The 15,370-nt window shown below is 39.3% G+C and overlaps 2 protein-coding genes across 4 annotated transcripts; both read left to right on the top strand.

Annotated features, from left to right (window-relative positions):
• The first annotated feature begins 234 nt into the window (after positions 1 to 234).
• znf143b (zinc finger protein 143b) lies at positions 235 to 9,344 on the top strand. 3 transcript variants are annotated; one of them, XM_079824827.1, is made up of 16 exons: positions 235 to 290; positions 1,807 to 1,922; positions 2,014 to 2,103; positions 2,338 to 2,433; positions 2,559 to 2,639; positions 3,734 to 3,918; positions 4,144 to 4,209; positions 4,305 to 4,421; positions 4,535 to 4,610; positions 4,699 to 4,824; positions 4,926 to 5,105; positions 5,238 to 5,465; positions 6,735 to 6,868; positions 7,355 to 7,510; positions 7,603 to 7,740; positions 8,935 to 9,344. In XM_079824827.1, the coding sequence occupies exons 2-16, from the start codon at positions 1,814 to 1,816 to the stop codon at positions 9,016 to 9,018; spliced, it is 1,866 nt and encodes a 621-aa protein (XP_079680953.1). In that variant the 5' UTR covers positions 235 to 290; positions 1,807 to 1,813; the 3' UTR covers positions 9,019 to 9,344. The 3 variants fall into 3 exon arrangements, with proteins under 3 accessions (XP_079680953.1, XP_079680955.1, XP_079680954.1); XM_079824829.1 differs by having other exon boundaries at positions 247 to 290; positions 2,350 to 2,433; XM_079824828.1 differs by lacking the exon at positions 235 to 290 and adding an exon at positions 555 to 631.
• Positions 9,345 to 9,840: 496 nt separating this feature from the next.
• wee1 (WEE1 G2 checkpoint kinase) lies at positions 9,841 to 15,035 on the top strand. The gene is made up of 10 exons (XM_079824724.1): positions 9,841 to 10,922; positions 11,299 to 11,504; positions 11,835 to 11,901; positions 12,256 to 12,431; positions 12,522 to 12,790; positions 12,891 to 12,983; positions 13,076 to 13,161; positions 13,258 to 13,428; positions 13,567 to 13,712; positions 13,855 to 15,035. Exons 1-10 carry the CDS (start codon positions 10,452 to 10,454, stop codon positions 14,009 to 14,011), a joined length of 1,842 nt encoding a protein of 613 aa, XP_079680850.1. The 5' UTR covers positions 9,841 to 10,451; the 3' UTR covers positions 14,012 to 15,035.
• Positions 15,036 to 15,370: the final 335 nt, after the last annotated feature.

The following is a 15,370-nucleotide window of genomic DNA, read 5'->3' as shown; positions in this document are numbered from 1 at the left end:
CTGTTGTGCTAGATTTGCTTATTCACGCTTGAACAATACACCCAACAGACCCGAATGGCGTCCCTAAGGTGCCCCTGAACATGAATTTCTTGCAGCACGAGTTTGCATAGACTGGCGTCCAGCCAATGGGAGCGCGTCAACAGCCTCCTTCAGCCAATCGCATATACGCACCACGGATCAGTTGGAGGAATTCTGCCGTTATTCAGCTTCTGGGGTTGAATTTTCTGCATAGCGTTTCCTGCCCTGGTGCATGGTGGTCGAACGAAGGGATTGTTGGAAAATTTTCGGAGGTTAGTATATAAATGTGTTTTACCCAGTGTGCCTTATTTCCTCAGACGCCGCTTAGCCGGAGAGTGTGGCGTTGGAAGTGCGATGGAGGTCGAAGTGGGAGGCAAAACAAAATAAAATAGTGAAAATGCATCGGAAGCGGTGTTTTATTTATTAAAGGCAGTTGGACGCAGGGTTGTAATCGGTTGCAACATTGTAATGTTCCGATTGTGATTGTTAAGTTACCGCAGCAACGAACTCATTATGGGCTAACGGCTGTCGTTTATGTTTAAACGACTTTATAAGGGACAGTATTGCTTTGAGTTAGTATGGTATGGTTATATGAACCTCAACGGCGATTATAGTATGTAAACATTAGGAAACGGCCAAACTAAAACGCGAGCTTTATTGTAGCATATTTGCTAACATGTGAGAATGAGTTAGCATGACATGTCCTGTCAACTAATACAACTAAAAACTATTGAGCAACTTTAGCCTTTGCATTTCTGCCGTTTTTCGTAATTTACTAAATATTTTATGTACGAACATTTATCAAATGTCGTAGATATTTGGTTAAATTGGACATTAGTAATGAAATGTCCGAGTTAGCACATACTTGAGTTCGTTACACGTGCTTTAAACATATATATATATATATATGTTTTTATTACTGCACCATTCTGCACCTCTTTTTGCAGAATGCTAAGCAATATATTCTAATTTGTACGGCTAGACGTTTTAACATTTATTCCATTGAATAACTATCGTCTATTATTTACGTTTCAAGTACTTATATAAAATTGTTTTGACATTTTTCTAATAGCGTCAACTTCTATTCCATTGTTGCTTCTGTGGTGACTAATTACACATTTTTGCCATTGAGTCCTTGGTCTGTCGTTCACACACTCACTTCTAATTCGTATGTTTGGAATTCTATTCCAATTTTCCCAGCACTAATTGAACAGACACTAGATTCTATTCAAGTAGCAACGCTACAAGTTACATGTTTAATATTACTAGAAAGAGTTTTAATTTAACTTATTCAGTGAATAGTTGATATCTGAATCACAAATCCACTGTCACTACTTGGTTGGTTACTAGTATTTATACATTTATATAATGATTAAATAAAGTACTAGATACTAGTTTTAGGAAATGCACATTAAAATTATTTCTATAAAATATACAAACAAGTACAGTTCTGAACACTATAGTATTGTAATTTTGTAGAAATATTAAACAAATAAGCTCATACAGAAAGAGTACACAAGCACACAACCGTGTTCATAATGAATAACTATTAATAAAATGCAATATTCTGGCTATTTCTTTCAATGTGTGTTTGCAGTTTGTAAACTGAATATTGCTAAAATATTTGTATAATAAATTTAGGGGCAGAAAAAGTAGTTCATGCACTGTCTAAATTTTGTAAAATGACAATGAGTACAAAACCCACCATGACCATAAATCATCACAGGCCTTTGATTGGCTCTGGATTTGAACACAAAATCATTGATGGTTGTTGGTTGGTTTGTACAGGCAGATCATGCTCTTAGCCCAGGTGAATCGAGACACCCAGGGCATGGAGTTTCAAACTGTGGACGGGGACCCGCAGCAGGTCACCCTTTGTCTGACGGAGGCAGTAACAGATGGAGGTGAGATGGATATGTATAAAATCTCTGCAACAGTATTACATTTTGTGCATGGTGCAATGTAGAATCATAACAGCCAACTGTTACCACACAGATGACAACATGGAGGGAATGGACACCGTGAGCTTGCAGGCGGTGACTTTGGCGGATGGCTCCACAGCATACATCCAACATAGCCCGAAAGGTACTGTAACTAAACAGTCAGTATGGTCATATATGGTCAGTACTTTTTGGCATGCATTAGCTAATAATTCGGTTCTTCTGATTGACCATTTCTATTCAAAATAATATATACATTTGTTTTACTTATTTGAAGATGTCCAGTATTTTATTCAGCTTACAACAATTTATCATGTAGTTAAAAGCCTTCAAAAATGGTCTTGCTCCGTCACCATTCAAATCTTACATCATATAATAGTTTCCTTCACAGAAAACAAAATAATGGAAGGACAAGTGATTCAACTGGAGGATGGATCTGCTGCTTATGTCCAGCACCTACCAATGTCTAAAACAGGTATTTCATATGGATTTCATTCTAAAGGATGCAGCTCTTTGATCAGTGACTGTCTAATAGACTTGTTCTGTATTTTAAAGATCATACATTTGCTTTTATGCTTTAAAATGTTTTTTTTTTTTTAGGTGGAGAAGGATTGAGACTAGAAGATGGGCAAGCTGTGCAACTGGAGGATGGAACAACTGCTTACATTCATGCACCCAAAGGTCTGTCTTTGAAAAACGATCTACTAGGCTGTATTGTGTGTCTTAAGGCCAATTCACACTGCAACGGCAGACTCAGACCAACGGCGACAGATTACAGCATGCCACTTCTCAGACATTCTAATTCCGATTCAGCATGTTCATTCAATGAAAACAAGCTCCGACAGACGCCAACAGACTCTGACAGGGGTAACACACTGATCCAAGAAAACCAGACAAAGTGTCTTTTGCTCAGTGCGGTGTAAATTGGCCTTTACAGACACTAGATTCTTACACCCAAAAATGAAAATAATGTCATTTATTACTCACCCTCATGCCGTTCTACACCCGTAAGACCTCCGTTCATCTTCGGAACACAAATTAAGATATTTTTGTTGAAATCCGAAGGCTCAGTGAGGCCTCCCTAGGGAGCAAAGCAATTTACACTCTCAAGATCCATTAATGTACTAAAAACATATTTAAATCAGTCCATGTGAGTACAGTGGTTCAATATTAATATTATAAAGCCACGATAATATTTTTGGTGCGCCAAAAAAACTAAATAACAACTTGTATAGTGATAACCGATTTCAAAACACTGCTTCATGAAGCTCCGGAGCATATCAAATCAGCGAGTCGAATCATGATTGAACTGCTGAAATCACGTGACTTTGGCATTCCGAACCACTGATTCGACTCACTGATTCGATACGCTCCGAAGCTTCATGCAGCAGTGTTTTGAAATCGGTTATCACTATATGTCGTTATTTAGTTTTTTTTTGGCGCACCGAAATATTATCGTTGCTTTATAATATTAATATTGAACCACTGTACTCACATGGACTGATTTAAATATGTTTTTAGTACATTAATGGATCTTTATGGTCTTTATGGAGGCCTCACTGAGCCTTCGGATTTCAACAAAAATATCTTAATTTTTGTTCCCGAAGATGAACGGAGGTCTTACGGGTGTGGAACAGCATGAGGGTGAGTAATAAATGACATTATTTTCATTTTTGGGTGAACTAACCCTTTAAAAAAAAAAAAAATCAACTTAAAAGCTAGATTCATTATGATGAAATCAAGTAAGCAAATCTCCACGTGTTTAATCTTTTTAGAAACATATGATCAGGGCAGTTTACAGGCTGTTCAGCTGGAAGATGGCACCACTGCATATATTCAGCACATGCCTCAATCCAACACCATCTTGGCCATCCAGGCAGATGGTACTGTTGCAGACTTGCACACGGATGGCACAATTGACGCTGAGACCATCAGTGTGCTGGAGCAATACTCTACTAAGGTTAAGATCATTGCCCTGTCACTTATTCTGCATTCTTATTATTTATTCAGTTTATATGGTTTAACCACTAACAGAAAAAACATGTATTGGAATGCTAAACTAATTTAAACTTGTATAAATACTTTTTTTGTACCTTGTGACTTTAAAATAGTTTGTAAATTTAAAGCGTTTTATGTTTATGTAAAATAACCACAAATCTGTTTTAAAATGTGTGCCTTTTTGTAGATGGAGGCCACAGAATGTACTGGGTTACTTGGTCGAGGTGACTCCGATGGCAGTGTGCATATGCAGGTGCCGTCTCTATTGATACAATTTTCTGCATTTATTAAATGAGTAACTTATTAAATCAATGCTTAATTAAGCTGTGCCCCATGTTGTGTACTCAGATTGTATTGCAGGGTCAAGACAGCCGGTCACCTAGAGTCCAGCATGTTGGGGAAAAGGCCTTCCGATGTGAACATGAGGGATGTGGAAAACTCTACACTACTGCTCACCATCTGAAGGTGAAGTCGTGCAAGAGAGAAGATTTTCTGAAAGTTTTCTGTTCAGATGTGCCCTTAGTCTCTGTAGTACTTTATTCATTTCTTGACTATGTGGTTTTCTAAATATGTTTTAGGTACATGAAAGATCGCATACTGGGGATAAACCATACATTTGTGAACATATGGGTTGTGGCAAAAAGTTTGCAACAGGTAAAGATTTTTTCCAAAAGTATGTTTGTATTGGTTTCCAATTTTTTTATTGGACAAGCATTTTATTTTTTCCCCCCGCTGTCTTCAGGGTATGGTCTCAAGAGTCACGTCCGAACACACACAGGAGAGAAACCGTATCGCTGTCAGGAACTTAACTGCCTCAAGTCTTTTAAAACCTCTGGAGACTTACAAAAACACACAAGAACGCACACAGGTGGTTTTCATATTTACCTGGCCTACAATAAGGGTTTTATCTGGCTTATAAAAATATTTTGTGATGAATTGTTGTTTAAATTGCGTAACTTCATTTTGTAGGCGAAAAACCATTTAAATGTCCATTTGAAGGCTGTGGGAGATCTTTCACCACTTCTAACATTCGTAAAGTCCACATCCGCACTCACACAGGTGAGAGGCCTTACTACTGCTCCGAACCCAGCTGTGGAAGAGCCTTTGCAAGTGCCACAAATTACAAAAATCACATGAGGATCCACACAGGTACTTGTCTTGTCTGCTCCTACTTCTTCCAACATCGTATAAAGTATCATTATAATGAATCCTGAAGAAGCTTTGAGTTTGCGTGGATTTATTTTTACAAAAAAGCTCAAAAGTGTGTCTCATCATCTTCAGGTGAGAAGCCTTACGTCTGCACTGTTCCTGGCTGTGATAAACGTTTCACTGAGTACTCCAGCCTGTACAAGCACCATGTGGTTCATACGCCCTGCAAACCCTACAACTGTAACCACTGCGGAAAGACGTATAAGCAGATTTCTACATTAGCCATGCATAAACGCACAGCGCACAATGACACCGAGCCCATAGAAGAGGAACAAGAAGCTTATTTCGAGCCCCCTGCAGGTCTGTTTACTTAAATCTCCAGTCATAAACAATAGCTATGTTTCCATCCACCTATTTTTATGGGCATTTTGGGATATCGCATCAAAAAATGCTGTATGGAAACGCCAAGATGCGCATAAATTCTAAAAATGCGCATTAAAAACTTATGCGCTCGTTTGAGTAGCATACATTTTCTACCCGATACGAAAACATGCGCATAAACTACGATGGAAACGCATTTTCCGAATAAATTCCTTGATGCGCATGAAGAAAATCATGTGACTTTCACGATGTAACAGCATAACTGTACTAACCAGCGGAAAAATCTTGTTTGCACAGCATCTGAAATGCTGTTTTGGTCTTTAAGAAGTCTGTTGTCAAAGATGCTCAGTATATTTCCCTCCTAGAACTGTCTTACACGACTGCGTTCCCAAACAGCACATCTGCCTTTGAAAGCATGACAACAAGTTTGTTGAGACACACAAGTTTCTCTGAGACGCAAATCATTTATTATATACAAAAATGATTATATATGGTGGCTTCTCCTATGTTTCTTAGTGATTTTTTAGCGGTAGTTTATCAGGAAGTGACGATTGTTCTCTTCAACTCACTGGATGGAAATGGTGCTTTATTTGCAAATGTTTTATGCGATATTGCATTTTTGCGCATAAATTATATTTGCAACTTTGGATGGAACATAGCTATTGACTACATTTACATGTGCACCAACACTAATCAAGATTATTATTTACTTAATCATGGTAAGATGTGTATACGACACGAGCAAACTTCTTCACTCCTGTTTACATGCAATTTTCAATATTACTTGCTAAGAACTGTGGTCATTTTTACCGCCATTATTCACATACACAAATGAACAACACAAATTATAAACTCACATACAGTGGGTGTGTTACTGGTCACTGTTTTAATGTACTTATATCAAATGCAAAACATTTCTATAGATATATTGGATTTTTTTCGGTGACGGGCCTAAAAATGCCTTCATTTTGATGTTTTCAACCATCAATACACTGCATTATATTGATGTCGGGCAACTTTGTCAACATGAACTTATCATCCATGTACTTCACAAGCACATGCGCACTTAAGTCACAGTGGAAAAATCTGCATTCACCACATCTTTTACTACAATTGTGAACTTAATCACATCAGTTTGATTTAATAAGTTTAATCGCAATATTGTCTAAATTTCATTATAATCCCATTATGAGGATGCATGTAAATGCTAGTCTAAAAATCTCAATTTTGAAATTGCACCTTTTTCAGAGGCCATTGATGACCCTGGGTTAATGTACACTCCGACAGTGGTGGAAGATGACTCTGGGTCTGAGCATATGTCGGGATCAGAGGTCATGGGACAACAGCACGTGGCTCTCATTTCTCAGGATGGCACACAACAGGTCAGTGATGACTTGCACTGTGTCTGCACCGGACGTGACCGTTGTTGCGTCGCACCACAAAAGCTAGAAGCTGTCCACAGTGGACGTGACTAAGCCACCTTTGCAAATCCACTTGTCCTTCATGCCAGAAATAGAGTAGGCGCTTGGAGTATGTAAGAAATAGAACGGGGTATCAGTTTACTGTCAGGAATTAGTTGTCGCATCGCACCGTGCCTCGTCCAGTGTAAGCAGCAGTAATCACAGATTAAAACAGGTTCTATTTGCTTTTGTTGTAGACACAGTGTTATATAGATGTCCACCAATGCTCTGTTGATCACACACAATTTCATCAAGATCTATTTTATTCCACTTTGCCTCATACTTCAGCAGAGTTTGGCAAAATGACAGTGGAAAAGTAAAACATTTGTTGGTGTAGAAAAGTCTATGTCAGGGTGGTGGATATGCAGTTATCTTCCAGGTAAATACTCATTGTCTTTTCCCTCTCAGGTTCTGTCTCAAGCCGATATGCAGGCTATGGGAGGCACAATTACCATGGTAACACAAGAGGGAACCACCATAACCATCCCAGCACATGAAGCAATGCTTTCCTCAGGGGGAACACATTCTGTCACTATGGTGTCTGCAGACGGTACAGAAGGACAGGTAGGTGTTGTTACTATCCGGCTTCCTACCTAGGGACTTGCTAAATATACAAATAAGTTGAGCTAATTTTTTTTACTTTGTTTGCGTTTTAGGTGGCTATTGTGACGCCAGATCTGTCTGCATACCACACAGAAGAAGGGGAGCTTGTGCAGGATCACCATGTTATTTCCACAAGACCACACCCAGTCACACTGCTGGCTACCTCTAACGGCACACATATTGCTGTGCAGGTAAAGAATATATATGCACACACACGCACATGTGTTATGGAGTCTTACTCACAGAGAGAGTTACATTAACAGTTAGGAGCAGTCACAAAGCTTAAATCATGTGTTTACTTTGCCTGTGAATAAATAATAAAAAGTGCAGTTAATGCTGTAAACCTTTAAGCCCCTTTTAGGGTGGGAACAGGCAATTATTTCCAAAAGAAGTTTGTTGGTAATTGGTAGTAACCTTTTTTTCCATTGAGTGTGTGTTTTAGGATGTGTAGTAAAGATGCAGGACTCAACTGCATTAGTATTGTGGACTGTTCCGTAGGTCTTAGTGCTTTACATTTCAAATGCTTTCATTCTATGCCGCACAGCTTGATATAAATCATTGTAAGCTAGCCAGATCAAATATAATCTATACAGTGCATGTTTTTCTTAAAAAAAGAAACCTTTACACCATTTTTTTGATGATTTGAGTGCATAAATGTGAATTTAAAAATACAGATTTTGTGGATACCTGAGAAAATAAGTGCAAAAATAGGTGCAATATCACCTTAAAATTAAAGTGCACAAATACAATCACCAGTTTTATACTTTTACCCCTGGTTTCACAGACAAGGCTTATGCATGTTTGAACTATTTTAACTGAATGCAAATAAAACATTACTGGTGTGCATCTTAAGACAAAACAATGGCATTTTTATTTTAGATATGCAGTGTCATTATTTTGTCTCCTGATGCTCACCAGTAATGTTTTTTTTCTTCTAAGCCACATTTATAAAAGCTACTTAAATGTCCTAGTTGAACTAAGGCCTAATCCTGGCTTAATCTAGCCTTCCAAATAATACTATGTAATTAAGCACTGATTTCAGCTCTTAGTGTGTAATCATAGCTGAATTTAGTAGCAGATAATGACCTTATAATTATGATTAGTGATTGTATCACTTGTCTTTTTTTCTCTAATGGAGAACTAACTGGCAACCTAGTCCAATCAACCTTGTTGACTGGTTTGCCATTCATTCCTGATTAATGAGCCCTTATTGCCAACAAAGAACAATGCGTCATTATCTAGATGAGGGGAGGGTGAATCTGTGCTTGGTGGGTGGTGCTATTTAGCTTTGCAAGATGGACAATTTTGATTTTTTTTTGTTGTTGTACTGCAATTGCTAACAGTTTAGTTTTATTAAATTGAATTTCAAATTTTTACCCCCACAGCTCAGTGATCAGCCATCCCTAGAAGAAGCCATCAGAATAGCATCAAGAATACAGCAAGGAGAAACTCCCGGCATGGACGATTAACTCACATTGTATAACAATGAACTTAACATCTTGTGCGTGCGTGCGTGTGTGTGTGTGTGTATGTGTGTCTGCGTGTATGCAAGTCTGGGTATTGAAAACCTGTCAAGCATCATAGTCTTTTCTAATGTGGACATCATGAATGCAATATATCAAGAAGATATTTTTGTGTGGATATGTACATAACTTTTAAAAGTAGAGTTTTCTGTATATATTTGATTATGCTATTTTTTGCAAGCTGTCAAGATAAGGTCTACAAATATATATAAAAATAATGAATTCATTGTATTGTATTCTTTGACATCAAACAGTAAAATGTGCTAATTTATAGACTTGAGTCTTTCAGTTTAAAAAACAACAACAATCATTTAATTAGATTTGTATGGTAAAAATTGGGGACTTGGCAAAACATCATTAGCTTAACAGGCTTTTTAAGCGATTGTTATTGTTAACTGATCGCCTGTCAATTCCACTGGAGAAGCTCTGCCATCAAAACAAAACCATGTGGCTGATTTATACTGCCATAAAAACCCAAACAAAATGACCTAATCAAATATAATGCCATGTATATGTAATGAATGTGACATGTTCCTGTGTGTCACCTAGAACGGAAGACAATGTGCCATAATGAAAGCTGCTTTCACTCAAACATTCATCAACTCCATGATCAAACGAGACCATTTCGCAGATGAAAGAAGAGCATTCGCGCCAAATTGAGGTCACAGTCAGTAAGCATTTCAGGGGAGGGGCTTACTGACGTAGCACTTCCAGAACCTCCTATCTTTTAAACTTTGGAAGTCGGCGCTCATTGGTGTGTATCACGTCACATGACCAACGGTCGCGGGAAGGCTCTGAACACGCTTGTTAGTGGGAGGAGTAGCTCACCATTCAAACTAGTTTTGTAAACATTATTGTCTTAAACGAGAGTATTTTGGGTGTTTTGACACGTTTTTAGAAGTTTACCTTTTAATTCGTCGTCTTAAATAGCGCGTAATTACTAATAGGAATTATTTTTTTCTAGTTGTTTCTAAATCAGTTGGAAGTTTGTGGAGCAGCCATTTTTTCACCCGAAACGCCGCCGTGGATGCTTGTTTTATACGATTTCAACGACGGTATCGGCTTCTATATGCGTATAAACTGAACTTGTTTGGACTTGTCACGGAGATATCGGTCGTCGAGAGGAGAGATTTTTTCGGACAATCTGTAGCAGTTTTCCTCCTGGAACAAGATTGGAATCAAATCGCCGTTTTCGGGACGGTTCATCGGCGCTCCGGTTGCATTGCAAGAGCAGTATTAGATATGTTTATCTAAATTAAGTTACATAATTTTTGCCTGATTTTTCCAGCCGTCTGGGCTGGTTTTTATACTTTTACACAACTTGGTTTGTGTTTCTGAAGTTTTGACCTTTTACATAAACTGAACATTTGCCTGGAAAGATGAGTTTCGGCGCACGGAGGCACGGCAAGTCTCCAAATCTTAAACCCGTTCGCCAAAAGTTGCAGTTCACGGCAAGTGATGGTGAAGAGGACAGCATCGAAGATGCGAACAACAGCACCGGGGCCGAATCGGGCTTCACGGAGCTGGACTCGCCGGTGTCCGTGCGGCGCGGCAACGAGAAGAGGCCGGAGGACCTGGGCAGCAGCAGCCCGCTTAGCCGAACCAGAGACGACGACGAGTCCTGGGATGAGGAGGGATTTGGCTCGCCGTCTCGCGCAAAACAAACTTTCTACATGAAAAGCTCTCCCTCGCCAAGGAAAAGTCCCCAGGCTTACGACAGTTCACCCGAGAGGAGTTACATTCATGATGACATGGAAGGATCCAGCTCTCCTGTCCCGGACTGTCCTGATACACCACCCCATAAAACCTTCAGAAAACTCCGTCTGTTTGATACCCCTCATACCCCAAAGGTTTGTATTCACTGTTAATCACGAATTGTTTACATTTGTATAATTATTTCTCCTTACGTTTTCCTCTGTCATTGTTAATATTCAAAAGTCAAATGAAGTAGTTATGATTTGAAAACACAGTCCAGCCTTTAATTACCAGGTGGATGAGCTCACCCAGTGACCCAAATACTACTGTACAAAGTTGCGTAACAGCTTGAGTGAATCAGTCTATTGATACCAACACAGCATTACATAATTTACATGTTTAGTGTTCCGTTTTCCCTTTTTTCCGACTATGTCGGTTTGCACACTTTACTGTGCTGTTGCCTTTGATTTAGAAATGTGATTTTTGAAAAAAAAAATTCTTTCTAAATTAATTTTAATCATGCATCTGCAGAGCTTATTGTCGAGGGCCAGGACGATGGGGTCGACGAGCCGGAGAGTCGCCCTGTTTAAGAATGTGGATTCAACGAGCAAAGCCTGTCTGGACGGAAGACGAAACCAGACACCTCTAGTAAACATCAACCCCTTCACCCCGGACTCCATTCTTGTCCAGTCGTCCACACTACAAAGAAACAACAGGAAACGATCACACTGGAATGAGTATGTTGACCAAAGTTAACTTTAAAATGTCTTTTCTGACTTTTCTTCGGTTTTTTATTATTATCAGTTAACCTCCAGGAGGTTACTGACTGCATTGAGGTAGTTTCAACAGAATGAAATACTATCCCAATCGTGGGCAGGTGTGGCCCAGGTTGCAGGACCGTTCGTTAAAACCGTTTACTAATTCTGTAACAAAAAGTTGGCGAGGAACCAGCTCCTCGTGTTCGCTCCATCTACACGCCATGTGCTTAGTCAGGCCTCTCTGCTGCCCCCTGGCGTTTGATGTGTGTTTCCGCCTTTCCCTTCTAATAATGTCCTTTCATTCTGTAGCTCATGTGGGGAGGACATGGAGGCAAGTGATGCTGAGATAGAGGAGGAGTTGATTCCACCCTCAAAGGTAACTTTTATTTATTTATTAGGAGTTATACTCTTTTTATATGAGTTATACTCTTAAATAATTAGCTTTGTATCCAAAGAAGCACAGAAATCAATTTTGGCAGAAACTGAAATGAACTGAAACTGATTTTTAAATTAGTCCTTGGACATTTCATTTTCTCTGTCAAAGATCCTGCTACTGGATGTTAAAGGAACAGTTTCTGGTCAGTTTCAGCCTTCTTTTAAATGTAACACCTTCGGCTGAAACAGGAAATGGCTTGTTTTTTGGGTGTATCCCTACTTATATCCATGACTGTCTTGTTGGTTATGTACTGCTGTATATTCTTCTGTCTAATAAAAACGTATTTTCCCACAGAGGATCACAATGATGGAGAATAATAACATGATGTCCAGATATGCATCTGAATTCCATGAGCTGGAGAAGATTGGCTCTGGAGAGTTTGGTTCTGTTTTTAAGTGCGTCAAGAGGCTGGACGGGTGCATCTACGCCATCAAACGTTCCAAAAAACCCCTGGCAGGCTCTGTGGATGAGTGAGTGACCATAGTACCTTTTATGAAAGTGTTTTCAGTAATACTAACTATATTGTTTACTAATTATTCCTATGAATTCTCTCCCAATAGGCAAAATGCACTTCGTGAGGTATATGCACATGCAGTTCTTGGACAGCACCCCCATGTTGTGAGGTATTATTCTGCTTGGGCAGAGGATGACCACATGCTGATCCAGAATGAGTACTGCAACGGTGGAACCCTGTCTGATGTCATTGCTGAGAACAACAGAAGCATACACTTCCTGTCTGAGATTGAGCTGAAGGATCTGCTGCTGCAAGTCTCTCGTGGACTTAAGTACATTCACTCTACAGCACTTGTTCACATGGATATCAAGCCAAGTATGTATTTGCTTGTTACAGCCTTTTAAATATCTCGTTGATGCGTTATGTTAAAGTGTAATTTGATTTTATGCTTTAATTTCGGGATTTTTCTTTTCAGGCAACATATTCATTTCACGCAAACCTGTTGCAAGTGTAGAGGAATTTGAAGACGAAGAAGATGGGCCCACCACAAGTGTGGTGTACAAAATAGGTAAGATGCTGAAATGACATTTCCAGAGGATGGTTTAATACAGGCATGGCTTAATGAAGTGGACAAGTTTTTGACAATCTCTTCTGTATCAGGTGATCTAGGGCATGTTACAACAGTTATCAATCCACAAGTTGAAGAAGGTGACAGCAGATACCTGGCAAATGAAGTTCTTCAGGAGGTAATCACTTTTTTCATTCTGGGTCTTAAGAAATTCCTGGCATGTCACAATCTTCTGTGAAATATCATGTACTAATTTAGCTGTTCTTTCCCACAGGACTACAGTAACCTGAAAAAGGCAGACATATTTGCCCTTGCCCTGACTGTAGTCAGTGCCTCTGGGACAGAGCCCCTTCCCACCAATGGAGAAAAGTGGCACAAAATCCGACAGGGCATTCTGCCCCATATCCCACAAGTGCTCTCTCAGGAATTTTTAAGCTTGTTGAAGGTAAGGTGTCTTCTATAAATTTGTCCTAAATATAAGTAATTCTAAAAACACATCTCTAGTGCTTTCTATTTCTGCCAGAACTGTTTTGAATGGGATCTTGAATGTTTGCTTTAAAATGTGTATATATCCTCCTGACAGCTTATGATCCATCCTGACCCAACACGGCGACCCTCAACCTCTGACCTCGTCAGACATCCCATTCTTCTGACTGCTTCCAGAATGAGTGCTGACCAGCTGCGTGTAGAGCTCAACGCTGAGAAATTCAAGAACGCACTTCTGCAGAAGTATGTGATTGTATTCTTTCATATACAAAGGCACCTTCCATGCTACATTTAGAAGTCTTTTTACTTGTTATAAACATGCTAAATGCTACTGGTGGAAACTGTACTTCTTTGGATTGAGTTAATTCTGGTTTTGGTTTCTCAGGGAGCTAAAGAAAGCTCAGATGGCAAAGGCTGCAGCAGAGGAGAGGGTTCTGACCACAGACCGCGTTCTTACACGTTCCACAGTCCAATCAAGCTCCAGAGCTTCTCGACTCATCGGGAAGAAGATGAACCGCTCCGTCAGCCTCACCATTTACTGAACTAAACTCTAGACAAAGGAGATGGCCAATCCGGAGTGGGAACTACAGTGGTGCTTACGAAAGATTTTGCGCACAGGCAGTTTTGTCTGTAGCCAGAAGGATGACACTGACTGTCACGTGACTTATAGTGCTTAGACTGTTTGACACAAGTACTATAGCCTTTACTGAAGCTTGGGCCCGTCTGCATTGTTTTGGCAATAGCCTCTGAGTACGTAATGCATCTGCCTTACCATTTAGGTTTGCCTTTTCAAAATCTCTTGACAGAATTGCCTTATGATGGACAATTTTTTTACTATAGACCTGTCTTCCGAATCCTTGCTTTCAGTTCCATAGGTAAGAGTCAAAATGGTCTCCCTGCACTTGCTTTCTCAAAGGTGCAGTGTTGCTCTTTACCAAATTGGAGATGGAGGTGTGCCCCTATTGAGCCCTGATATGTGAATGTACCAGATCGAAGATTTGTGCACCTTACTGCCTGTGAAAAATGCCTGTTGGGCCACAGAACTTGGGGGTTGAGTTAGATTGCCATTAAAATGAGCACTTTGGAGGAAATGGTGAGCTTGCCACAGAAAGCCTGCTGCTATTCATGTTCGTCTGTATCCTCTTAGGGTTGGAAGATTTTTTTTTCTTTTCTTTAAATAACTTTTAAATCATTTTATCCATTCAAAAAAGCAATTGTTTCATATCATCATCAAAAAGGTGTTTGTGCTCAGTAACTTGCAGATTACATCCACCCATTTCTATGCTTTGTTCAATCTTGAATTTAACCATGTGACAAATGTATGCTTAAAACTGGAAGCAAATGATTTAAATGTACATATGCCATTCAAATCTCCAACCCTATTTCTGTAGCATTAAAACAATCTGTCCAGTTCATCTTATGTCCTTAGATAATAATGTATAGTTTTGACTTTTGTGCTACATAAACTACATTGATAGGGTACTGTTTAGATTCTTTGGTCTTGTTAATCCAAAAAACTTCATTTTGTCTGTAAATATGTTCATTTTAATAAACAGTTTTCACCTAAATGCGCCTCGTTTTTTAAATATAAACTTTAACAGTTAACTTGAGTTTGAAACGATATTTGTTAATCTGGAGTAAGGTGAACAATGCATATTCTGAAAGTCCCATAACATTACGAAAGCGCTGAAATGGCAGTTTACTGTTTCTATAGTTACAATCCGGTGGACCAACTGCCTTTTGTGACCGTGTTGCATTTTGCGGCAACAAAAATATTATGGTTAAAAAAAAAATGCCTGTGGATGTCATAAATTCCTGCCAAGTCCTTCAGCAGCACGCGCTCATCGCTGAGTGGTGCTCGAACTGCGGGTTCTGTAGTTTTAGTTCCAAGGTCATGTGAC

Source organism: Gobio gobio (genome assembly GCF_949357685.1).
Source record: "Gobio gobio genome assembly, chromosome: 9".
NCBI classification, from domain to species: Eukaryota; Metazoa; Chordata; class Actinopteri; order Cypriniformes; family Gobionidae; genus Gobio; species Gobio gobio.
The sequence above is the reverse complement of the archived record's forward strand: the minus strand, read 5'-3'. Positions and strand labels throughout refer to the sequence as shown.